Source organism: Mollisia scopiformis (assembly GCF_001500285.1).
Source record: "Mollisia scopiformis unplaced genomic scaffold LY89scaffold_20, whole genome shotgun sequence".
Classification (NCBI taxonomy): Eukaryota; Fungi; Ascomycota; class Leotiomycetes; order Helotiales; family Mollisiaceae; genus Mollisia; species Mollisia scopiformis.
The window spans coordinates 223,717-247,068 of record NW_017263600.1 but is presented as its reverse complement, the minus strand read 5'-3'; the positions used below and the strand labels follow the sequence as shown (position 1 = coordinate 247,068).

The window sequence follows — 23,352 nt, the reverse complement described above, 5'->3', positions numbered from 1 at the left end:
TGTATTGCTTTCCTGATGTATGGTTAGATGAGACAGATGTGAAGAGGGGGTTGTTGTCACCTCAAATCCTACTGTCAATCTTTCATTGCCTACACCCGATCACTGTCAACATCCATTCATGTTCTTTATCCAAAAGCATGCATCCCAGACCAGTTTTCTTTCTCTGTGTCTCATAACTTCTCAGCCTGTCTTAATTCTGGAAAACATATATCCTCCGTGATGGAATCAAATCGTTCTAGAATCCACGTAAAGTCTCTAAAACGAAGGTCCTCGTGATTTACTCAATCCTCCGAGAGAAGCGAGATCCCATTTCGGACGGACATCGAATCATAGGGAAGTAAATTTTTGGGTTTGCGAGTGAGTTGGAGAACTTCTCGAAAGGTTTATTTTGGTGCGTAGAATGTATCTATCATCAATTTCCAGTTATGTAAATGCTAAGCAAATGAAATCCTGCAACGTAAGGGAGTTGTTCAACATCTCATATAGTCACGTGCTTATGTCACATTTCCGACAAAATCTTGGATTTTAGGTTGAGATCTTACTTCATAGCAATTTTAAAGTGTAGACAATATGTTGATTCATTTAAATAAAAATACAAGACAACCTGAAATACTGAGCAGGAACAGAAATTGCTTAAAACTAATATAACCACCTGGTGAGGCCAAAGAGGCCGATGCTCCGGCATGGATCACGATGTCCCATGCCCCTCCGATTATCCCGGGCGGAATCCTCGGTCCTTCATCATAGATGTCGTGTCCTCAGCATTAAGGTTGTATCGTCTGACCCCTATTCTCACTCTCCATGACATCAACCTCACCGCATCTGAATAATGTTCAAATTCTCTCCAAACCTTGACTACATGATCAGCAAGCTCTGAGATCTTGGACGGTTACAAAGTATCTTGGTCTGATCAGGGAATACCAAGCATTTTGAACACATAACCCTATGTGCAAATCATGTTGTCTCTGTAAGATCAGCAAAAATCTTAGAATCCAGGAACCGCTTCTAGACCGTGGACCCATTTCTAGCGGAGGGGTCAAGATGCGCTTCCCTCGACGGCGTCATCCACGGCGGGCCCTCACCGAATACTAACGTGCGGAAGTTGTTGAGGAATCCATTCGATTGGTGTTTCCATTCAAGATGAAACTTGGCGGTTGTTCTAAATATATCTGCATATAACGTTTCAAAGGGAGATCTGCCAAAGCTTCATGTTGGTCCCATCAACGCACCGCCATGCTTCCCGGGCCTGTAACACACGAAGAAGCAGCGCTTGATGAGGTCGTGAATCGCCACTGAAAAAGCTCGTGGTTCCGCGCGTGCTTTTTGCCGCGTCAGACATGGGCGTCAGTCTGGGAGAGTGCCGTTCGTAGCCAATTGACGAGACCAGACTCGTACCAGCCAGAAGGTTTCATCCACAAATATCGTGGCGCAGACCGTAAGAGAGAGACAAAGGGAAATTGATTGGGCCGGAGTGTCGAGGTTGGAATTGCATCTCCTGTGTTCTCCAGGAAATCCGTTGCTGTTGCTAGGCGGATACCGAAGGCCCTGGACTGGAGGCGTCGACGAGGATATTTTTTCGAGCAAGCAACAGACATGCAGGCTTAAGTGGCGTGCCTTGGCCTTGGGATAACCGCATCGAATACATTGCCAGCACGACCATCCACAACATCTGCAGGTTCATCGATCCAAACCTAAATAATTCAAGTTGCCTCGCCCGTCTCGCAGTCGCACCTGCTTCTCTGCTCTTCTGCTCACCATCTGCATTGCATGAAAGTGACAGACGGCAGACCAGACCTTCGTTATCTCTCGCCCACAACCCACTCTTTCCTTCCCCCATTTCATACCTGACTCCGTCAACCATCCTGCATCCCGATTCCCTGCTCCATCGAGACCAATCGCTCCCACACCCAGGATCACATCGCTCTCTCTGCGGCCTTAAATCCCAATAGCATTGGATCTGACTGTTTCTGATCCGCTGTCTCTTCGACAAAATACCCTCTCTCCTCTCGTCTGTCGCTTCTGCCACTTCTTCGTGCGACGGACCTCGATACCAGAACTCGCCTGCTCTTTGGATAAATACGAAAGAAAGTTGGTGGCTTGTTACTTTCCGATCCCACCGACAACAATAATCAACAAGGAAAGCCGCCACCTCATAAGCTCGACATCCTCTGCCATCCCCAACAATTCGCGAATACACAGACGTCATCCGATCTGAAACACACAATCAGTCAAGATGAACATCAACAAGAAGCTCGACAGAGTCAAGCAATGGGCGGGAGAGAAGATGGGCGCGGAGGCCAAGACCAACACATCGGAGGAGTTCAAGGCGCTGGAGATGGAGATGACTCTCCGCCACGAGGGTACGCATGTCCTATTTCCTTAATTGGAGAATTACAATTGACGCATTCTAGGCATGGAAAAGCTGCATAAGTCGATGACCACCTACGTCAAGTCCCTTTCTCGCCGCGAAGAAGTCGAAGATCGAGAGAAGATTCTGCCAGTTGGATATTTGGGCCAGACTATGATACACCATGGAGAGGACTTTGAGCCAGATTCCGAGTTTGGAAACTGCCTGATTAGTATGTATACTGGGCGGAAAATGTGAGACTTATGCTGACAGCATCCAGGTATGGGTAGGACAAATGAAAGAATTGCCAGATCACAAGAGAGCTACGTTGCCAATGCTACGACTGGGTGGCTGGAGTCTTTAGAGCGATCGCTGGCGATGATGAAGGAGTATCAGGTATGCGTTTATCATTAGAATGTTATTTGCACATGCTAATTTTTGCAGGCTGCACGCAAGAAGCTTGAGAATCGTCGACTCGCATACGATGCTTCACTCTCGAAGATGCAGAAGGCTAAGAAGGAGGACTTCCGAGTTGAAGAAGAATTGCGCTCCCAGAAAGCCAAATATGAAGAGTCCAGCGAAGATGTTCTCAGACGTATGCAGGATATCAAGGAAGCTGAGGCAGAGAGTGTAGCTGATCTGGGAGCCTTTCTGGATGCGGAGCTTGAGCATTACGATAGATGCCGGGACGAGCTCCTTCGTTTGAAGAGAGACTGGCCTGCAGGGTAAGTTGAACAAATCACAATTTCAGGCCCCTCGCTCACGTTTATAGACAAACTTCTTCGCCTCAGCGCGACAATCGTCGTCCAGCCCCTCGATCTCGCTCCAACACAGCCCATACGTATGCCGAGAGATACTCTGCTTACGATGAACCTCCTCCAATGCCAGAACCTGAACCTGTTCGACCATCCATTCGTTCCACCGGTCGTGTTGCATCATCTTCACGTCTTGATCGACACGAAGAGTACCCAGAGATTGACTCCCCACAAAGACCTGCCTATAGTCGTTCCTCGACTTTCCAAGGCCCGACGACAATTCATCGCGAGTCCACTCCTGTCAATGGGATGCGCAAAGCTTCCATTCCTCAAGATCCTGGTGCGCTCCGAGCACAGCTTCGTCCTTCCAACCGCATCAACACAAATGGCACAGATGTGTTCGGTGATCCATCTGACGACTCGACTCTGAACAGCGCTAGTCCTGATCGTTCATATGGCGAGAGATCTGTTAGCCCTGCTACTTCGCAGGGAAGTGTTGCCAGCAGAAGTGCCAGCTATTCTACTCTAACGAACTCAAATGCAAATGCCAGAAAGGGGCCTCCTCCACCTCCACCAAGCAGAGCCAAGAAGCCAGCACCGCCACCTCCCCCAATGAAGAGAGCAGAAATCAGTTCTTCCAGCATTAATCGATACTAAGTACTGGCTTGCCTATAGCGTTTCTTTTCTGGCCATATTTTCAAGGCGGACGTTTGCAAAAATCAATACCTAGATGCGAACGCCCATAGCGACATTTCCCACCTTCTCCAGCACTGGATATCTGAGCTTCTGGACTCGTCACTCCCTTTAATGCACATAAACCATTGCTTTCATTCCATTTTCCGAGCTTAGTGCTCGTCGTCACAAAAGGCTCACTAGGTGGATACTATACCCGCACTGGTATTTCTCTGTTTTTGCGTCTCAAGGGGCTGTTCGCCTCTGTACGACAGGACTACTAAATTAGTTTCTTTACAAGGCGGCATTCTTTACGGCGTTTGGGGGCTTCTGACTCATTCGCGCCGTGCCTGCTGGAGCTGTGCCTTGTTTGCTGCGCTACTTGTCGTGGTTGATTGGGATTGTGGGATATGGATCCAGCAGAACTTGCGAGAGCGAAAAGATCAGGTATTAATGCCGATATACTTCTATGTTATTACCATGCGTATCTATCTTGACGTGATGAATTCGTGAGATGTGATATTGACGCGAAATCAGTGAAATGAGATGCCGAGTGGCATGGGCGAAGATAGGCTTGTTCAAGTTCGAAATGCTGCCGTTGTATTAATCACTTGTTTACACCAGCCTTCAACGCTTGTACGCTGGTTTGATATATATGGATTTTTTTACTACTTGTGGTGCCAAGGTAGTTTTCATTCTGCTAAGTTTTGCATAGCGAGGCTGAAATTCTGCTTTCGATGACATTTCCCTAGTCTGCTATCAAGCCTCATTTGATTAGTACTGCACAATACTTCTCTGAACAAACTTCTCCGCCATGATGCCTTTGAGGCCATCATAGGACAATTGTTTTTAGGTGGAGAGATCTAGCAGGAAGGGGAAAATCGGGTATTTGCTGGAAGAGACCACTTTGAGCGAATTCTCGACTCTCTTGAATAATCAGGCTACTGCGCTGAATCTTCTGCTTACTGCTTTGAGCTGGTAAGGACTATGCTCCAATCCCTCCTTGAGCTAGCTGACTTTTCGCAGCCGAACCACACTCGAACAGCACGCACTACTCAACAAAGAGCAAAATCGACAAGTTCTTCGACAGGTCCAAGATGATAGGACCTCAGTGCTGTCGCTCAGCCATTCTGCTTCGCTACGTACCCTGAGGACGGCGGGTGCCGATAACTGGAGCCTCGATTTTGACTTTCATCATGAAATCATCACCTCCAACGCCTATGTCTCAGCACGGAGATCAAACATGAGAAAAGTCGGGATTCCGTCAGATGGGAATGTACCTGTGACCTATGAGACGCTTCTGGATATTGCACCAGAGCTTGGAAAGCAGAGTTCTGATCTAACAGCAAATAAGAGATCAACGCTGAAGCAACGCCTTACTCGGAGGTTGAGAATTTCAAAGGTATCTCCCAATGCAGGCCAAGTTGATCCGAGGCCTTTGCAGCCAATCCCGCCCAAAATATTCGTATTCGGAAGCTTTTCCAGTGGGAAATCGACCATCGTCCGCTCCTTGAAGTGGATCGGCGATGGTAATTGGGAGGAATGGGAACGCGATATTTGGAAGCGAATCATTTCTTCAAACACAGTGTGGAGCATGCGCGACATTTTGAAAGACATGGAGGAAAGGGAAACTCCTTTGGATAGTGACACGTCCAAACGCCATGTGGACATAATCTGGGGGTATGATAGATATATGAGGGGGGTCCTGTCAGAAATGGTCCTGCCAGAAATAGTCAGCGAAGCTATCCAGTGCTTGTGGCAGGATAGTGGCGTGAGGACAGCGCTTGACCGATTGGATGGAAGACTAAGATGTGAAAATGCAGCATAGTAAGTTCTCAAGGCCGTTTCCCATTTTGGTTTGATAGAAGTAGCTTGAGACAGTGTCACTATATATCGCATTGCTAATCTTTCGACAATGATAGTTTCTTCGAAGATGCAAGACGCTTTGCAGATACTAAATATACACCCACCAAAGTTGATATTCTTAGGTCACACGTGCTTACTACAGGCTTATCCGAATGGAGGATATTACTTAAAGACATACCACTGACTGTTATCAAAGATAGTGGTCACCGTCAAGAGCGTGAAGAATGGATACATGTATTCGACGGAGTAGATATTGTGATTTTTGCAGTCGACATAGCAAATTACGACTTAGTGCTTGTCGAAAACGATACGACGAATCGAATGGCAGACGATCTGTCATTATTCAACTCTATGGTCAACAGTCGTTGGTTTGTAGATACCAAGTTTGTCTTGGTATTCACAAAGATGGATAAGTTAGAGAAGAAGTTGAGGAAATCTCCAATCGAGAACTACGTCACTGGCTTTGAAGGAAATGGGAGAAATATCGAAGTTGTCAAGGCATATATGGAGAACACCTTTCTAGCTCTGATGAAGTCAAAGCCGAGAGAGGACGTTATAGTCTTGTATACGAGCTTCGTGGACGGGTACGAAGTTTCTGGCAAGATGGTTGACGATGCTCTCACAAAGCAACTCGCTTCAAAGCTGCACATTGCTGGAGGTCTCGCAACTTAGGTAGACTATTGATAAGATACCAAATAAGGTCAGAAAGTGTACGCTTCCAGTACGGAGAAGGTTTGGATGAAAGTAGCACATAGTTACACGTGCTACTGAAGTGAGCCAAGTATTCAATTCATGTGACCAAACATCCCTAAAGGGTCCCTCCATCCCGAACATTCCTCACTCATCAAACGTAGGCACACCCCTTGGTCCAATATTCTCCCTTACCAGGATCTTCTCCTCACTCTCCCCAGCCTCCAACCTCTTAATCAAATCCTCGGGCACAAAATCAACCCCAATCGGATTCTCTGCAAATTCTTTAGAAACCATAAACGCTGTCGCCTTCTCGGCGGTCTCAAAACTATCAACCTGAGTCTCGATATCATTTCCATCCGGATCATGATAATACATGCTCATAGTCGGCCCATGGTTCACGCACCAATACGGCGTGATCCCGTTCGCCTTGCGCTGGAGATACCCAAGGGCAAGATCATTCAGGTTGGCGAATGTGAAGGCGAAGTGGAGGAGGCCGGCGGATTTGGGATCCCTGGGTGTGATGTCCGGCATGGCGAGGATGGCGACGCGGTGGTGCTCGGAGTCGTAGGATAGGAAGGCGATGTACTCGTTTTCATAGGAAACTGTGGCTGACAGGAAGGTTGCGTAGAAGTCAACCATCTTTTTGAAGTTTGATGGCTGAGTTTTCAGGACGATGTGGGCGAGTCGGATTGGCTTCACGACCTGGGCGCCTGGGTTTGAAAGGTTTGCGGTCATTTTGAATGCTGAGTCTTGCTTCAATGATGGAAAGTGCTAATGATGATGAGACTTTATCTTTTGACAAGACCTTGGCATTGTTATATACGCTCTATAATTACGGTTCTAAAAGGATGAAAACCGTGTTAGTAATTAGAAGTAGGGCTGAGAGTAGGTCTTTTGTAATGCTTGTCAATGCTGTTCGTGATTGACGTTACACTAATGCGGGGTAAAGACCGGGCTCACCCGCTACTCGCATCATCGCTCTCTGAGGTCCAATTGATTTTAGGGGACTTACTGGGATAAATATCAATCATAGTAATGCATTTACAATCATCTGCTGTTAATTACTGCCGGATCTTTCGGTCTTATGAACGCCCCGACGCTACGCGCGAAAGCCGATCGATAGGCTACTGCTTTTAAATACTTAGAGGAGCAGGCAGAAGTTCTTAGAGGTCGTGTGTTGAATTATGCAATCACTATTGATATATAATTATGTGCAATTCATTCATTCGACATGGCGAAGGGTGGCAGTGGGAGTTGTCCTCATATGGTTCTCATCCAGCTGGACTGCACACGCAAACCAGGGCCCTCTCTGCTTCCTACCATTGACCTATGATGGTACTTTGGTTGAGGAGAACTGTTTGTTCTACTCCTAACGCGTCAGGACTTGGTCTCGGATTTTGTCCTATGACCCAGTCTTGCATGACTGCTTCCATGCGCAACACCTAATCGACAATTTGCTCGTCAAAATACCTAGATATAACCCACCATTCTAATGCACACCACCATAAAATAAGAAGCGAAACTAAAGAACACATAATTCGACCCTCAACCAATTTATCACCACTCATATTTCACATATTCTTCCTCAAAATCGTGACACGGGAAGTCCAGGAACTTGGCTCAGCTGAGGAGACTTGAAGTATCGAGGGACTGCAAGAGACTGTTTCACTAGGACCGGAGTAACAACTCGCTTGAATAACAAGGCTGCACAGAGATAGAGCTATATGATGGTTGGTAGCAACGATCGAAAAGGAATGATGATTGCGAGGCTAAAAGGGAAGAGGGAGTGTACTTTGAGTTGTGGCAGATTTCTCACCATGCAAAGCAGAGAACCATGTCACAGAGGTGAGCCAACCATCAGCCTCGAAGCGGAGCTTTTCATTGATCATTACTTTGATCAATTGGTGTATTCTTGTAGGGTGTTGCTGCAAAAGCGGCACCTTCCGAGTAGCAAAGCCCCAATAAGAGAGTCTCGCAGAGTTTTCGCTCGATTGATGGTGGGTTGAGCCTTGTAGTCAGCATATGTTTGCAATAGAAGGAGACCAAAGGTCGCCAACAATTCACTTTTGGTACTCTTCTTTAGAAAAGGTATTCAAAAACTCGGGAATTTGATCATGGAGTCAACGATTACCCAATAACTACAGCTCCGACCTTCAAGCAGCTGAAGATCAAGGATCTCAAGACTACAAAGAAGCTTTTGATCGCTCGAGTAAGGAAGTGGCTTAATGGTTATTGTGTGATAATGCAGCAGGGGCTTGGAAAGTTGAGAAAAAGATTGAGGCGCAGTTCACCTGTTTGGCTTGCGACGCGCAACAAAAATTTTGAGATTCAAGGTGACTTACCTTGAGCTTGTGAGCTTTAGGGGACAATTGGTCCACGAAATGTTCAAAAATTGCCAAAAATGTTCCCATTTGGACTTTGCTCTCTCGCAGTAATCCAGTCCACGCCTCCTCACCAGACTTTGGTAAAGCAACCAGCTCAACATATGAGCACAAAGCCCTCGTAAAAATAGTCTCCTACACTGGCACTAGTTCCTCTCCTGCAGACAGGAAGACGCTCTTATGCGCTTAGATCTTGCACCGATCATGATTTCTGCGATGAAAACAGATAACGGTCACGGGTGATGTATTCAAGAACCCCTCAACCACTTCAGGAGCATTCTATGGAGTACCAAAATTGCTCTTCGAAAAAGCAATAACTCATCTTGCTGTCCCTGATAGACGACCGAATACACACGTTCAATTCACCTGCTACAGTTCGACTGGCTTTTCATTGGGTTAATCGTGATGTGTAGGTAGGATTGTGAAGAGAGAATGCACAAGATTGACAGTTGAAGCGGCTTTTGCAAGTGAGGACGAAATGGTGCATGCTGAGGCATAAGCCGTGTTCTTGGAAACGAAGAGGAACATGGAGAAAGCTCAAAAGACAAGATACGGTACTGCCAAACCAAACTTATCGATGATTAATGCAAAAGCGCCAGCATATCGCAGCAACCGCAAATCTTCCAGATCATACTCGACGAGTGTTAATCATTGCCATGGCAGCATCGATATCCTTGACAACTTCGATGGTCTTGATTCCCCATTTACTCACAGTTGAGCCTTCAAGAGCCAATGGCCCATCAGAACCCAAAGACTCGAACCATTGTTCGAACGCGCCACCCTCGCACCAGGGAATTTGGACCATGTCCATCAAGATGAATAAGACGTCGACTTTTTGGAGAATAAGCTCATCGGCCATGCTCGCATTGCTCCAGGAACGCCACGTTGCCCACTCCATAGCAACATATTTGATACCCTCGAGACGCCATGTTCGTGATTGTGTAATGAGGAAGCCTTGAAGTTTTTCCGCTTTGAGCGTCTCCCACGGATAATAAAGCAAGATAAGGTCTTTCTTCGAGGCCCAGTATACTGGTATCCTTTCTCGAGACTGCAATGCAGGAAAATAGTGATATGATGAACGTCGATGACCAAAGTCTGTAGCTGTGACCAAGGCGTTTCTATCCGTCACCTCTTCCCCCGACATGACAGCATTGTAGTATTCAAGACCTAATTCTCTCGACTCGTGGCAGACGTGGAGGATAGTCGGTATCGCACATCGAGGAGTGAAGACGTACGTCCATCCGTCGTAAGACGCGAGATCTACTGTGTAGCAAAGTCTTGAAATCGTCAGGAGCTTCAACTGTGGTGGAGGTAGCAGGGCGAGGTCCCAAATTTTGAGGCGAAGCTCTGTCGGGAGGTGACTGAATCGAGAGAACGAAGCACTCATGTTGGAACAAGACAGAGGATTTGCAGAAGCGTTTCGTTCTTATATCGCAGTGACGTTGAATCGAAAGCGAGCTCGTAATTGCCGAAACACAGAACGGAGATTGAACACAATGTCCAAGAAGAACAGAGTTGAAGTCGTCATGTGAAATGTAAACAAACGAGATCACCGAGGCAGAAGCTTTGTGAGCCTCAGGCATAACGAATCAACGATATATCTCGAACCTCACTATTGTACACACAACCATTCTATTCACAATACGGCCACACGAACAAGCTTCAATGACGATAAATGTCAACTTAGCCTAGCTAAGAGGAATTAGAAGCCAGATAATGGTTGATATGCAGTCTTTTTGGAAACACTCAGATAATCCGAGACAAGAGCAACGCTCTCTTAAATTCGTTCAGACCACTCTTCAAAGTCTGGAAAGCCACCTTACATTCAACCTCGCCAAAAACAAGCTAAGTTTTTGAACCAATCACAGCCTAGCACTCTTTAACGTCTTATACACTTAAATAAGCAGATTTTCTGCCATCATCCTCTGAGACAGCAGCCTCCAGGGTATAGACGCTTGCGGTAGCTACCGTGCCTCTCTTATACTCTCGTGAGTGCTTGAAATACGAATGACTCAAGAACCAGCGGCCTCCAAGGTATAGATGCTTGCGACAGTGATCGTGCCTCTCTATATTCTCGTGTGAATGCCTGAAATACGAATGGTTCATGATATCCCCCTTTATACCCCACACTAGCTGTGGTGTTGGACACCCTCCTTCGGGAGGGTGAAGTTTTTGCTTTTGACTTGTACGATTTTTTAAACCTTTTTTTATATATTTTCATGGCAACTTCTTTACAGTTGAGGTTCTTTTTAAGCGAGGTCCGCAGATGAACAGCTTTTTTTTTGAAGTTGAGAAAAACTGTAACTCGAGATCATCCATTTGATCTCTGACTCGCTTGACTTACAGAGTGTGGCAAATCTCGGGACACATACTCATCCCTTCATTGACAACTTATCTCCATCTGTCGAGCTGTTACAAAACGTCCCGAAGGTCTAGCCCACTTTACATTGTACTTATATCCGTTTCATATTTCAGCTCTCCCTGAAGTGTTTGCCTCACAAGTCTGTGCTGGTCATGGGGAGTGTGAACCATCCCCCATCATCTCATCAAACCGCCTCTCTTCCCCCCCTCTTCTACGTACCAGATTCCTAGGCAGCTGACACTCCGGAATGTGTTATGTACTATCTAGAAAATGCTCAAAACTCAAAAAATTCCTGCTTACACTCAAACTCTGGCCTCCTTCACTCCGGTCTACATGCTCAGCATCGGTCTCGGTTCCAGCATTACCACGAATCCAGCTTGGGTAAAGGCAAATAGCATCTCCACAGAAGCATTGATAATTGTTGGGTATGATGGCTTGAATGGCTTCGGTTGTCACGGCTCTTGGTGTCATTTCGAACAGTATTCCGGACGCCTTCATCTTTGAATGAAAATTTAGAAATTCGCTTTTAAAAATTTCTTTGCTATATAGCAAGATGAGAGAACAAAACTCTAATTCCTATCTCAAGATAAGATTGCGATATTTCGGAGAAGAATATGCTCCTATCAAGGTAAAAGTTTGTGGATTGGGAGGAAGCTGACAAGTGAAAAAGGGTTTGAAAGTGAGCGCGCTCCAAGAAGGTTATGTTGCACGTCGCAACGAAGCTAGTCGTTCGCGCCTTCCTTCAATCTTTCAATTTTTTGAAAGTTCACTTTCAAAATCAGTTAATTTCGATTTGCATATATAATTACTTTGTTACACACCAAGAAGAGCGACTGAAACTTCCATATGAAGGTTTCTAGTTTCCAGTATTCGTTACTTGCGTAAGAAGTCATCCAGGTATAGCTTCCACCCTTGCTCTCCCCTAGCAACAGAAGTTCACCTTCAATCCATAAGTTTTGAAGACGAGTTTCCAAAAACCCAAGAGATTCAAGCGCAATGACTAGCTTCGTTGCGATGTGCAATAAATCTCCTGATCTTGTTTTCACTTTTACTCTCTAGTAACGAAAGTTGACTGCTAAACTTTTTCCCTCTTTAATCTCTCTGAAATGCAATTTCTTGCAGTATAGAACAACAGAGAGTTACAAATCAACCCAATATCCATTCTCTCTTATCTTCAAGTTGCAACCTGATCATCAGTGGGAAGCAATCGAGAAGTCAATTGCCGAATACGCGCGAGATTTTGTTAAAGAAGTCGTTCCTATACACAGGAAATTCATGGAATTCAAGCTTGTCAATACATCTCAGGACATAGCATTAGTCACGATATTATTTTCCAGCTCTATAGAGAAGCTGACATTTAGTTTCAAGGATTTAACATCGGAGCGTGGATTTCATGTTGATACGTGCAAAGAGACTATGGAACTAATTGTACAAATAGTATATTGGGACGTAACTAGTTTTTAGTAAAGAAGGAAAAACCGGCTGTGTCGACAGATTGCTGAGAAGCAGTTTGAAGATTAAGAAGCTCATGATAAGCAAAAGCGGGGCCGAAAGGCATCACTGCAAAAATCAGAAAAGGCAAAGAAAATCCGAAAACAATTCAAAGTCCTCAGTTCCCATTAATTTCCAACACGAAACAAACACGACGTCACTCCTTCATCCCAACAGTTCCGAACGCCATCCGAACAGCCTATATCCCACGAACCCAATCTCAGGCCCTTCAGCCTGACGCCGAAGATCCCTCCCGTATCTATCTTGAGATCATGCCCCGATGCAAAGTCCCAGCATCGCGGCACTCCAAGCCGAATAGGCCGTCGCCATGTTAGCCTATTTGATTTTTCGGCCATGTTGCCGAATGCATAATTTGACGCCGTGGTTGTTGTGATTTGAGCAGCTGCGTCGATTTGCTTTATATTTGACTCCCAATTCGACTCGAGTCGCCTCTGCAGGCAGATATGAGACATGTTCACTTACAGAGCGAATGAGAAGTGACAGCAAAAAGCCTGTAGCAATTAAAGAGCAGTAACATAGCAAGGAAGACTACATGCCTCGAAAACGAATTGTGTATTTTACATTTCGAACCTCTTCTTATATTGCTCGATTTGCCAGACGGCTTCTTGCATCCACTGACCTTGAATTTCTGCAGATGACCGGAGATAAGCCGCTGAAGGTTTCTGCAACGGCAAGACGGCAAGACGGGACAAGGTTGTGCTGATATCGCCCCATAAATTCTTTCTTGTCGAATTGTCAGTAATCGACATGAGCTCAATACGAAGTCAAGGAGGTACGTATTCTCCGATCCTCCACATGAATACAAGTAAAGTCTCGAATTAATGCAAGTGAGCTCCCTAGCGACAGCACCTCTGATAGGCCATCAATACTCAAGACCGAGCTGCATGCATTTCCAGGTTCGCCGCACGGGGCATGCCTGTTCCATTAATATGGGACCAAACTTAGTCAGCAGATTCTTGCTCAAAATACCTGCTGATCAAGGCCCATTCTTGGTCGTGACCGAAAACGTGGGTCACAATTAACGTTTGAGTGGTCCATCTTAAGGTTAACTCAGTAGATCGATCTGTCCCGGAAAAATAGACGCCGCACATCCCAACCACCAACATCCAGAACGTCCGTCTTTTGATCCCAATTTTTGACATGAGATGAAACAGCAGCCTTTTCACGGATTCATTAATCTGATCTTCAACCATGTGTCTGCCAAGAAAGGGCTACAGAAACAAGCTTTCGTGGCGCCATTCCAAGACTGTAGCCGAATTGCTTGGCATCTATCTAACATCACATCGCATCATCTGGGGTCCGCGGCGAATATTTTTGAGGGGGAGAAAATGCGATGAAATACAACATGCTTCCTTCGCACCACATTGAAGCTGATGTCTGCCCAATACGGGGACAGGACAGCCGCACCTGTGCCGCCAAAGGCTTCTCGTTCGTCTGGACTATGCATGCATCCTGTCTGACGAGTACGTGGCCCCATGTTCGTTCCCGTCCCCATCGGTCGCCCCATGTCTGCAACCAGTACCCTAGCTGAATACAGCTTGAGCCCCCCAAAACAGCCCCAAACTGACAGAGGATTGTCTTGCTTGCTTGCTCCTCCCGACTCTCCTTTCACCAAACCTCCGCATCGGAATATCCAATCGAATCAGGTCAGGGCAACCGGAGCCGCGCCCCCCAGCAGGAAATCCCCTAATCTGATCGGTGGAGCAATTCTATCTCTGAATTAATATTTCTCTGTTCATCCCGCGAAAACCCTTTTTACCTCGTTCCATGGAATGTCCCACTTCCACCGGCATGAACGAGGGACTTTCGTGATGCTCCATCGTCGGCTCGTTCGCCCTGTCATCGTCACCGGCTTGCTGGCTTGCATCTGCTATCTGTGGTTGGTATACCACTCCGATATCGTGGTCCTGATTCCCAAAACCGTCGCCCTCAATCCTCTTCAGGATCCCGTCGAACCGGCGAAAAGTTCAAGTTCCAGGTCCCGCATTGCAAAGGTTACGGTCGCCGCGAACTCGCTGAATACTTCGGTCATTCATCAAGCGCTGCGCACGCATCAGGTGCAGAATGAGCTTCATGGGTATACACATTTCATCACGACGGGGGAGTTGGTGGGCGATCTCTCAGAACATGATGTCCAAGGAAGACCTCGAGGCGCTTGGAGCAAGCCTGCCTACCTGCTCTCCCTTATCGTCGCCGAATTGACGAAGCCGGAAGCTGAGAGATTGGAATGGTTGTTGTATGTGTTCCCAACAGTTGGTTTTTTTTTTGTGTTGGCGCTAATATGATACAGTTGGTTTGATGCCGACACAGTGGTTATGAACCCACATACTCCTCTCGAAGTCTTCCTTCCTCCGTCCGACATTCCTTCAGTTGCCAACATTCACCTGCTGATGGCCAGCAACTGGGACGGTCTGAATTCGGGCGCTTTCGGTCTGCGAGTACACCCATGGTCTGTTTCAATACTTTCAGCAGTATTGGCTTACCCTCTATACAAGGAAGATAAGCTTAAGAAAGATCGATTCAGGGATCAAAGCGCTTTCCAATGGCTACTCCAGTCACCGGATTCTATGTTGGTTAGGGGAGGTAATTTGGGCGGCACAGAGAACTGGGCAGATGTCCCAATGCGTTGGTTCAATTCTCTACCCATCAACAATGCATTTTCCAAGAGGTGGGACTGGATCTTTAACCACAACATGACCGGCGCCCTTTTCGACAACGGCACCCGAGAAGTGTACCCAGATGGAAACGGCAAGACTGTTCAGCCATGGAAAGTCATGCAAGGAGACATGCTGGTGCATTTTGCAGGCACCACGAACGTCAGACAAAGCTGGATGGGGCCGTGGCTCGAGAGAGCCGTAAAGTACCTCCCGGAATGGAGCAATGCCACCCGAAAAGAAGAGCTGAAACAAGAAGCGCGATTCTTCTGGAATATCACGGCGAGTCGGATCGACGTGGCGAAAGCCCACGAGAAAGAGAGGGCTGAGAAGGCGGCTAAGAACCCAGGCTTATTCGGGGAGAAGAAGCCCACCACGAAACAACGCCCGCCCGGGAAATGGGAAGCCAAGCCTGATATCGTAGATCCTACGCTGAATGCCAAGTCAGGGGACGAGGCTGTGAAAAGCAATGTAGCTATCGAGGTGGTGACGACCACGCAAAGTGGTCCTGTTGGAATACCGACCACGACGCAGTCAGCGCCAAGTTAAACAAATGAATAGTAGAAAAGCTTATGTAGATCCTGTACAGTAAAATCCTGTACCAATACATGCCAACCCAAAAATCCGACCTCGTAACGCTCCCACGAATAAAAGTAGTCAAATCGTGAATCCTACCACTTCCCATGTCATTCGCTCGTACAATACCGTACAAGTCATCGTAACCACCGGAACGGTACTGCCAGCACCCATGCATTATCCCGCCGCACAGCGGGGACCCTTCCCTTTCCCAATTCCAATAAATATTCCAACGGAACCTGGCAAAGCTAAGCATAAACGCCACATGCGTTTAGACCTAAATTGGCAGGCACACGAACAGATGCAAACGGTCCACGCCTGAAACCCCACGGGTCGGACGCCAAGCAAATTTCCTATGAATAGAGCGATGGCCCTCGTCTCTTCCTTCCTGGATCTTGACTTCGTCTGATTGATTTAAAGGTAAACTTCGGATTTAAGCTTGAAGGAGGGACGACCGCGACTGCAACCTACCGTAATCTAACCGACGATTCGGATTTTGTCGTTTTTGCGATGGATTGATTGAAGAAGGAAGGAAGAAGGCATTTATTTGATCTTCAATTCTAGAGAGATTGAAATTTGGTTTTTCGTCTGATTGACGACTCAACATTGGACGATCCTCACACACAACCATGTCGCGACAACACAAGAGCGATAAGGACATGGAAGCCCAGCACCTCATCCGACCCCTCGAGAAAACCACCCAAACCACCATATCAGAGAAAGGCGGACCACCCATTCTCTCACCACGCCTAGACTCCGAATACAGCGTCCCGGCTACGACGAAGTTCGCGTATCTGAGCGTGTACTTCCTGTGCAACGTCGGTTTGACGATTTATAACAAAGCTGTGCTTGGCAAGGTTCGTTCGTTTCTTTCTTCCTTTTTTTCTAATAAGATGAGAGAGGGACTGATGAAAAAAATAGTTCTCATACCCATGGCTCCTCACCGCGCTCCATACCGGCAGCGCGAGTATCGGCTGCTACGTCCTGCTCTTGCGCGGCGATTTCAGTTTGAGTAAATTGAGTTCGCGGGAGCATGTTACGTTGATTTTGTTTTCGTTTTTGTTTACGATTAATATTGCCATTTCAAATGTTTCGCTGTACGTCCCCTCGTCCTCCCGCCTCACAATTTGATATTGGGTGCTGATGGTGGGTAAAGAGCCATGGTATCAATGCCATTCCATCAGATCATGCGGTCCACGACGCCGATCTTCACGATCTTAATCTATAGGGTGCGGTTCGGGCGGTCGTATTCAACGAAGGTGTACTTGTCACTGATCCCCATCGTGCTGGGTGTCGGGTTAGCGACGTATGGGGACTATTATTTTACGATGATTGGGTTCATCCTTACACTTCTAGGCGTGGTACTCGCTGCCGTTAAAGTCTGTTCCCTCTCTCTTTCCTATCTCTACATCAAGCTGACAAAGAGTGATTTTAGACCGTAGTAACAAACCGCATAATGACCGGCCCGCTCGCCCTCTCGCCCCTCGAGATCCTGTTCCGCATGTCACCCCTCGCGTTCATCCAAGCACTAACGTACTCCCACCTCTCCGGCGAACTCGCCTCCTTCTCCGACTGCTTCACCTCTTCTCTCCCCCTCATTCCCATCTCAACTTCCAGTTCCACCGCCAACCCAACGCTCCCCCTCCCATCGCAAAACCTCCTCCTCGCCCTCCTAGGCAACGGTCTCCTGGCCTTCATCCTAAACATCTCCTCCTTCTCGACAAACAAAAACACCGGCGCCCTCACGATGACGGTCTGCGGGAACGTGAAACAGTGCCTGACAATCGCGCTGGGTATCGTCATTTTTGGCGTGCAGGTTAGTGTGCTGAATGGGGTGGGCATGGCGGTTACGTTGGGGGGCGCGGCGTGGTATAGTTTTGTTGAGTTGAGGGGAAGGGGGAAGCGGTAGGGCTTTAGGTTTGGCTTTGAGGTAGTTTGAATGAAATGTGTTCATGTTCTCCTGGTAAAATCTATCTTGATTCTAAATATAAAACCAAGAAAGAAAATGTGTTGTCCAGTGCCAAGCCTCGCTACCGTGGAGAGTTCAGCCAGAGGGAGAAAGGGGGGCTTGGCGCCAAGGATCGCGGGGGCGGCTCGGTCCGGGGGAATGAATGGTACGTCAGAATGTCTATTCATGTGTGTCTTAGATCTAAGAAGTGGTTGAATGGTTGAGAGGTGTGGTGTTTGTGGTGCGGAATAGGAGTCAAGAAAGGTTGGCGGGTGATGGACGTCCCTAAGATAAGGACGCTGGAGGCGCGGCCGTGGTCGCCGACGGGGGAGTCTGGAGAAATCAACGAGCTGAGTATACGACACCATATTCCAGTCGAGATAGGCTGGGATCGTGGTTCAGAAGTGTCAGGAGGATATCTGGATTTCTACAAGCAGTTTCAAGACTAGCAAGACCTATTTTCCTTTTGAGGTATCAACTTCGACGGGGAACTGAACTGGACTTGCGGAGACGCCTCGAGTACCGTGTCGTGAGATGCAGACAGGTTCGGTGACGACGACGACGACGACGACGACGACGACGACGACGACGGACGGCCAATGCCGAACGGAAGAAATGCTTCGATAACTTTTCCGACAACTGGCCAGTGGTAATATCCCGCACCTTTGGACTTCATGATAGCGAAGATGGCAGCAAGTAGCAGCGGTACAAGCAATACATTGGTGACGTTACAAAAGGCTTCTTGCTAAACCCCGCCTCAGGGAAATAGGACCAGAACCCTTTGGGGGGGCGTGATGGTGGATCTAAGTGGGATATAATAAAAATATAAATTAATATCTTTTTATTAAATAATAAATTAAATTTAAAAATTTTTTTATGAGGGAACCGTGGAAGAGGAACGTGGTCTTCGCTTGGGTTCTTTGGCGGAGATATTTTTGGTGAGGGAGAGATGGTTTGAGATTGAAGTAGTGATTGTGTTTGTGTTGTGGGAGAGTGTCTGGTAGGTGGGGCTTGGGAGAGGCAGTGAGAAGCTCGCGATGTCTGGCTTCGCTTGACGTTATTTAGTGTTGCAAAAGTTCGCGAGTCGGACGGACATTAGAGTCAGTGTTCAAATTCTCAATACCAATTGCTCATTGAAAGCAATCACCTATCGTTGACTCTATCCACTACTGTTGTTATCATGGTAGTGGAGCGGAAGCAGCTGGCATGGTAATGGGATTGGTGGAGATCAAGTCAGAAGAGATGACAATCAAGTTGGACTCTTCGCATTTGCTGACCTTTTGCTCGTGTTCTGGCTTGAGTTTGCGAGGAGGAGAAGGTTGCGTGATTTTGGCATTATATGCATCTAGGCCAGTGAACTCAATTTTGGAGAGTTAATGTGCGTTCTGATGTTGGGATCGGCATACGGACAATCTAGGAATGAAGGAGGTGGAAGTTTCGGCTTTGAATGTTGGTCTTGATATCATGGACCTGCGCAAAGAGAAGTTCTTATGTGGATTGCGACGAACATACAAGTGTCAGGGTTAGCTGTGAGATGTAAGGCACTTCATCGATGTCAAGACGTGTTTACCTCTAACTGATATAGTTGAATGCGTGGAACTGGTTGTTGTCTCCCAAAAATAGATAAACGTTCCAGATCTTTCGTAACGATCCAAATACAAATGCTATTATCATTATCATTATCATTCTCGCAACACCATCACCTAAATTCGGCTACCAGGTACCACCTCTTTCCCGTCCCATTCCGCTTGATCCAAGTAGACTTTTTCCTCCCTGACAGCACGATCCTCCCAAACACCCATCCTCCCATTCAACCCTAATACTCCTTCCCCTCGACTCCTCCAACCCTTACCTCGAATTCCCACCCCTCCTCCTCAACATCCTCCTCGCAACAAACATCCCCAGAAAAAAGGCCCCCAACCCACCCAACGTCTCCACAATAGCCGCAATCAGCGTTGTGCTACTCGGCCCACCCTCTTCCACTACCGTCGTCGCACTCGGACTCGGCATCACCGTCATCGTTGTCGGCGACAACGTCGAAGTAATCACCGAGTCTATTTGTGAGGTTGCGCTCGTAGGCCAAGGAACAATGAGGAGAGTACGTTGAGATGACGAAGAGGGGAGGCTTGATGTGCATTGGAATTGCGTGAATTGAGAGGAAGGGGCGGAGATTAGCCAGTTGATGCAGTAGGGGGCGGTTGCGTCGCTGTCGTCCAGTCAGTTATTTTCCTTGCTTCAATATTGGCAAGGAGGTGGATGAATGCACCAGAATTTCTCGCGGGGAGTAGTAGAGCTTGAGGAGCTTAATGACTTTAAGTCGGTGGTGGTGGTGATGGCAGGGGTTGAGGTCGAAGTAGAAGAGTAGTCGTGACATGTTGTCAAGGCGAGGAGGGTGGCGTTGAAGAGTTGGCAGCCCCAGTAGTTATTGCTGCTAACTGAGGTGTAAAGACATGTGTATGGGATGTCGCATGTTACATCTGACCACGAAAGTCAGTTTGAATCCAGTTCTACTGCAATTTGATTCTCGTGATGGAAGAGGAGTACGCACAGTCTGAAGAAAACCCATAAACGCTCCATTCTGAGCAGGTATTGACGCCATCCCGATTTTCCAGCAGCGTTCGCGGTGGTCTCAAAGCAGTACTCGTTATCTCTGGGGGATGTGGAAGTAAAGATTGCTTTCTAAGCGTCAACGTCGAGGTAGCAAAATCTTCATCTCCGGATAATAGTCCTGTCACAGGACCTGGCAGCATTTTGCTCTTTAAAGGAAAGCAAAAATAATGACCACATGCACAGGAAGATTTAAATCTCCAACTAGATAATTGGAACTACAAGTCAACTTGGCTGAAACATTTTGGCCCCGCATTGCGGGTTCATCTCGTGGCATCGAAATTGAGGGTTTAATGCCAGGTACTTGAAAAGCAAAGAAAGACATTGACGCAGATAGATACGAAGATCTTGGTTTGAGTCTGAGGATAGAACGGTGCAGGGTTATTTTGACTAATAAGTCTGGTGCAAAATCCGAAGGGACTATATTTGGGAATCAGAGAGAGCGTGTGTGTTTGCGCGATCAGAATGAAGAATCGGAAAGCTTGCTACTGCCACAAGCTACATGCACACCTGCCATACCGAGAGAGCGATAACTAGTTGAATGTCTCAGTAGACCTATTCGTGGACAGGCGAGAGTCAAGATTTGTTTTTCTTGATAAGTGTGGATCTCTCTCCACATCATGATTGGGCTTGGTAGCCGCTCTCCCTTTGACTCAAACCTTGTTTGGCTCAGCTATTAAGAAGTCTTTCAGAAGCTTTCAATCTTCTTGCTCACTTGAGATCGTGATTGTCGTTTGCTTCGATTGTGATACCTGATAGTACGATAGGAGCAGGATGTCGCTTTGAAAATCAAGGATTGTAAGCGCAGGCAAATATAGACAGCAAACAAGACAGTAGTGGTTTGGAAGGGTTTCGCAGACGCAAAGATCGATTCAGGAGGCAACTTCTTCTGACTGTCTGACATTCGACTCGTACAATTGGAATGATCCACTCTGCTAACTCCATGACGGACATAGAGACTCACTTTTGCAACATTAAGAGCGAACGCCAAGACCACTTCCTCGATTCCTCTCGCCTGGCAGCCCAGGAACAGCTCCTCACTTTCCATCCAAAATACCCATCAAAACCGTCCCAAGTATCACCATCATACTACCATATCCCCAATGATTCCACTCCCCCGTCCCCATATAACTTTTGCAAATCCACCCATCAACTCCCGCTACCCCGCCCCCTGCAATCAAGACACATCCCAGCGCTTTCCGAGACCCAAAGAACGCGGTCGCAAAGACAGCCAGCGCTGCACCGATGAGCTTCGCTCCGAACGCAATCATCAAGCATTCGATGAGGATTGGATCTGCTGTTGCGGCCAGGCCTTGAAGTTCGAAGAAGGAGAGTTCGGACATGGGATTGAGGATGGAATTGATGCCAAATCCCAAGGAGATGGTACCGAATGCTGTCGCGATGATGCTGAGGAAGGGGGATTGGGAGAGTTTTGTGTTTGCCATTTTGTTTGTGATTTCTGTTCATGTGAAGATGTCGTTTTGCTGGCTTGAATTGCGTTGGGTGGAGCTGTTTAAGAAAGGTAAGCTGCCAAGAAGCGAATCACAGAAGGATGAATCGGACTCCGAGGTGGACTCCTTTCCCGACTTGGCTGCCAAAAAAAGGTTACGGGTACCTGCCTTAGCGAGCAATCATCAAATAAGAGTTTACAAAATTACTCAAAGCTACCTCAAATGGCCCATTAAGATCAGGGGAACGCAACAGAAGAGAATAATGCTTGAAATGACGAGGTGCGTTGTGGCTGTGGCTGTGGCTCAACGCGCCACACACCTCGGTTCCGTGTACCTAAGTACCTTCATTTGACCTCCCCTCAACTCTTTAGCCCAGCCTAGTATCAAGCTATGATATATGCCCATGCTACAGAATGCAGCGAGACTTCCAATGTCTGAGAGTTTGATAGTCAAGGCCACTATGATCGTTAACCGGTACATTGACTTCAGGTATCATAAAATCATGCACACCGCAATAAATATTATATATTTTGGTGATGTTATATTCTGTGGCTATTTCCAAACACCTTGAATACCTTTGATTAAAAGATTCACGTTCGCGTCGTCGCCCTTACGCCTGATTTGTAAAGGGTCTTTTTTTATAGCGTAACAGACTTCCTCTACCACCGAGCTTACATCATCCTTAAAACTTGCAAAATGGTCTTAGCTGAGCTTTCACGCGTCTTCACTATACGGGAGATCGTTAACATTATTGTGGCGGCTGTAGTGTGCAAATTCATACAAGATCGCTACGAGGATCGGTACCTCGGATCGAAGCGAGTGACGATTTTGGTTAGTGCGAAATAACCCCGTAGTATTTACGACATGATGTAAACTATAAAGCCTTAGGCATGAAGGCCAACAGTGGCTGGAGGTACTATGGTGCCTAGTGCATTACATCCAGCTTAGTAATGACTTCATCCAATCCACTAGATCTACCCAGACAGCCGAAGTGCTTGGTCCCGCCCACAGCGCTGTCAACTGGCAGGAGGTGGAACACTTCGCGAGAGGTAGCTGCGTGAAAAGTTTATTAATACTATATTTGTAGAAAATGCCAGAAGGCAAGTGGCAATTCTTAGATAGTATAAAAGTAAATGGTTCCCTAAGACCCTCCAAGAAATAAAGATATTTTACTTTTTAATTTTATATAACAAGCTTTGTTCCCTTTGTAAAGCAAAAGAATGAAATTCTTCCAGATGAATGCCCTATAGCAAGACTTCCGTTCCAAGTAGCTGAACAAATTGGCCGATAATTGGGAGGCAGCCAGAGAATATTTGTATTGTCTTCCACTACCCAATGATCCGATACTTGTAAGATTGGCAACTGCTTGCCATCAGGTGAGAAGGCGACTGACGTGACCCAACTTGAGCGGCCCTCGAGTGCTGGCAGCGTCTGCATTAGTGCTCCTGTCGCGGCATCCCAGAGCCGGATGGTCCTGTCGTAAGAGCCAGAGACGACCTGCTTGCCGTCGGGGGAGAAGGCGACTGAC

At 47.0% G+C, this 23,352-nt stretch overlaps 12 protein-coding genes across 12 annotated transcripts in view; 4 read left to right on the top strand and 8 right to left on the bottom strand.

Moving 5' to 3' along the window:
• Positions 1-1,232: 1,232 nt before the first annotated feature.
• LY89DRAFT_192064 (uncharacterized protein) lies at positions 1,233-2,369 on the bottom strand. The gene has a single exon (XM_018205711.1). It carries the CDS (start codon positions 2,204-2,206, stop codon positions 1,526-1,528), a length of 681 nt encoding a protein of 226 aa, XP_018067115.1. The 5' UTR covers positions 2,207-2,369; the 3' UTR covers positions 1,233-1,525.
• LY89DRAFT_191990 (BAR-domain-containing protein) lies at positions 1,915-4,040 on the top strand. The gene is made up of 5 exons (XM_018205710.1): positions 1,915-2,360; positions 2,412-2,579; positions 2,628-2,743; positions 2,792-3,072; positions 3,120-4,040. The coding sequence occupies exons 1-5, from the start codon at positions 2,234-2,236 to the stop codon at positions 3,757-3,759; spliced, it is 1,332 nt and encodes a 443-aa protein (XP_018067114.1). The 5' UTR covers positions 1,915-2,233; the 3' UTR covers positions 3,760-4,040.
• Positions 4,041-4,429: 389 nt separating this feature from the next.
• LY89DRAFT_755726 (G-alpha-domain-containing protein) lies at positions 4,430-6,504 on the top strand (the record flags this gene model as incomplete). Its single annotated transcript, XM_018221357.1, has 4 exons — positions 4,430-4,459; positions 4,628-4,752; positions 4,801-5,601; positions 5,697-6,504. 4 exons carry the CDS (start codon positions 4,430-4,432, stop codon positions 6,310-6,312), a joined length of 1,572 nt encoding a protein of 523 aa, XP_018067113.1. The 3' UTR covers positions 6,313-6,504.
• LY89DRAFT_687716 (Glyoxalase/Bleomycin resistance protein/Dihydroxybiphenyl dioxygenase) lies at positions 6,203-7,332 on the bottom strand. Its single transcript, XM_018215566.1, has one exon. It carries the CDS (start codon positions 7,066-7,068, stop codon positions 6,478-6,480), a length of 591 nt encoding a protein of 196 aa, XP_018067112.1. The 5' UTR covers positions 7,069-7,332; the 3' UTR covers positions 6,203-6,477.
• A 2,010-nt stretch (positions 7,333-9,342) lies between these two features.
• LY89DRAFT_672890 (uncharacterized protein) lies at positions 9,343-10,101 on the bottom strand (the record flags this gene model as incomplete). The annotated part of the gene is made up of 1 exon (XM_018213315.1): positions 9,343-10,101. One exon carries the CDS (start codon positions 10,099-10,101, stop codon positions 9,343-9,345), a length of 759 nt encoding a protein of 252 aa, XP_018067111.1.
• Positions 10,102-12,601: 2,500 nt separating this feature from the next.
• On the bottom strand, positions 12,602-13,899 carry LY89DRAFT_191920 (uncharacterized protein). The gene is made up of 4 exons (XM_018205709.1): positions 13,558-13,899; positions 13,365-13,504; positions 13,208-13,311; positions 12,602-13,019 (listed from the first exon to the last, which is right to left on the bottom strand). The coding sequence occupies exons 1-4, from the start codon at positions 13,779-13,781 to the stop codon at positions 12,696-12,698; spliced, it is 792 nt and encodes a 263-aa protein (XP_018067110.1). The 5' UTR covers positions 13,782-13,899; the 3' UTR covers positions 12,602-12,695.
• Positions 13,900-13,912: 13 nt separating this feature from the next.
• On the top strand, positions 13,913-15,858 carry LY89DRAFT_687714 (uncharacterized protein). The gene is made up of 2 exons (XM_018215565.1): positions 13,913-14,824; positions 14,879-15,858. The coding sequence occupies exons 1-2, from the start codon at positions 14,400-14,402 to the stop codon at positions 15,789-15,791; spliced, it is 1,338 nt and encodes a 445-aa protein (XP_018067109.1). The 5' UTR covers positions 13,913-14,399; the 3' UTR covers positions 15,792-15,858.
• Positions 15,859-16,447: 589 nt separating this feature from the next.
• On the top strand, positions 16,448-17,804 carry LY89DRAFT_709350 (TPT-domain-containing protein; the record flags this gene model as incomplete). The annotated part of the gene is made up of 4 exons (XM_018217750.1): positions 16,448-16,675; positions 16,740-16,915; positions 16,975-17,197; positions 17,254-17,804. The coding sequence occupies 4 exons, from the start codon at positions 16,448-16,450 to the stop codon at positions 17,725-17,727; spliced, it is 1,101 nt and encodes a 366-aa protein (XP_018067108.1). The 3' UTR covers positions 17,728-17,804.
• Positions 17,805-17,982: 178 nt separating this feature from the next.
• Positions 17,983-18,493, bottom strand: LY89DRAFT_687712 (uncharacterized protein). The gene has a single exon (XM_018215564.1). It carries the CDS (start codon positions 18,440-18,442, stop codon positions 18,212-18,214), a length of 231 nt encoding a protein of 76 aa, XP_018067107.1. The 5' UTR covers positions 18,443-18,493; the 3' UTR covers positions 17,983-18,211.
• Positions 18,494-19,614: 1,121 nt separating this feature from the next.
• Positions 19,615-20,516, bottom strand: LY89DRAFT_737669 (uncharacterized protein; the record flags this gene model as incomplete). Its single annotated transcript, XM_018220285.1, has 3 exons — positions 19,615-19,972; positions 20,033-20,243; positions 20,315-20,516. 3 exons carry the CDS (start codon positions 20,514-20,516, stop codon positions 19,615-19,617), a joined length of 771 nt encoding a protein of 256 aa, XP_018067106.1.
• Positions 20,517-21,110: 594 nt separating this feature from the next.
• Positions 21,111-21,985, bottom strand: LY89DRAFT_191880 (uncharacterized protein). The gene is made up of 2 exons (XM_018205708.1): positions 21,338-21,985; positions 21,111-21,153 (listed from the first exon to the last, which is right to left on the bottom strand). Exon 1 carries the CDS (start codon positions 21,816-21,818, stop codon positions 21,411-21,413), a length of 408 nt encoding a protein of 135 aa, XP_018067105.1. The 5' UTR covers positions 21,819-21,985; the 3' UTR covers positions 21,111-21,153; positions 21,338-21,410.
• Positions 21,986-22,971: 986 nt separating this feature from the next.
• Positions 22,972-23,352, bottom strand: part of LY89DRAFT_687710 (uncharacterized protein) — a 4,110-nt gene continuing 3,729 nt past the window's right edge. The window contains exon 4 of the mRNA XM_018215563.1: positions 22,972-23,324. Coding sequence (XP_018067104.1) covers positions 23,007-23,324 — 318 coding nt within the window. The 3' untranslated portion in view covers positions 22,972-23,006. The remainder of the gene's footprint in view (positions 23,325-23,352) is intronic.

What these genes read in the sequence shown, in the direction of transcription:
- LY89DRAFT_192064 (XM_018205711.1), bottom strand. Translation starts at nt 2,206, where the DNA reads ATGACGTCTGTGTATTCGCGAATTGTTGGGGATGGCAGAGGATGTCGA.
- LY89DRAFT_191990 (XM_018205710.1), top strand. Translation starts at nt 2,234, where the DNA reads ATGAACATCAACAAGAAGCTCGACAGAGTCAAGCAATGGGCGGGAGAG. An exon ending in GTTTGGAAACTGCCTGATTA is followed by an intron (nt 2,580 to 2,627) that starts GTATGTATACTG and finishes GACAGCATCCAG; the next exon opens with GTATGGGTAGGACAAATGAA. An exon ending in AAGAGAGACTGGCCTGCAGG is followed by an intron (nt 3,073 to 3,119) that starts GTAAGTTGAACA and finishes TCACGTTTATAG; the next exon opens with ACAAACTTCTTCGCCTCAGC.
- LY89DRAFT_687716 (XM_018215566.1), bottom strand. Translation starts at nt 7,068, where the DNA reads ATGACCGCAAACCTTTCAAACCCAGGCGCCCAGGTCGTGAAGCCAATC.
- LY89DRAFT_191920 (XM_018205709.1), bottom strand. Translation starts at nt 13,781, where the DNA reads ATGGTTGAAGATCAGATTAATGAATCCGTGAAAAGGCTGCTGTTTCAT. An exon ending in TGTGGAGGATCGGAGAATAC is followed by an intron (nt 13,312 to 13,364) that starts GTACCTCCTTGA and finishes CAATTCGACAAG; the next exon opens with AAAGAATTTATGGGGCGATA. An exon ending in GTCATCTGCAGAAATTCAAG is followed by an intron (nt 13,020 to 13,207) that starts GTCAGTGGATGC and finishes ATCTGCCTGCAG; the next exon opens with AGGCGACTCGAGTCGAATTG.
- LY89DRAFT_687714 (XM_018215565.1), top strand. Translation starts at nt 14,400, where the DNA reads ATGCTCCATCGTCGGCTCGTTCGCCCTGTCATCGTCACCGGCTTGCTG. An exon ending in GAGAGATTGGAATGGTTGTT is followed by an intron (nt 14,825 to 14,878) that starts GTATGTGTTCCC and finishes AATATGATACAG; the next exon opens with TTGGTTTGATGCCGACACAG.
- LY89DRAFT_687712 (XM_018215564.1), bottom strand. Translation starts at nt 18,442, where the DNA reads ATGAAGTCCAAAGGTGCGGGATATTACCACTGGCCAGTTGTCGGAAAA.
- LY89DRAFT_191880 (XM_018205708.1), bottom strand. Translation starts at nt 21,818, where the DNA reads ATGGCAAACACAAAACTCTCCCAATCCCCCTTCCTCAGCATCATCGCG.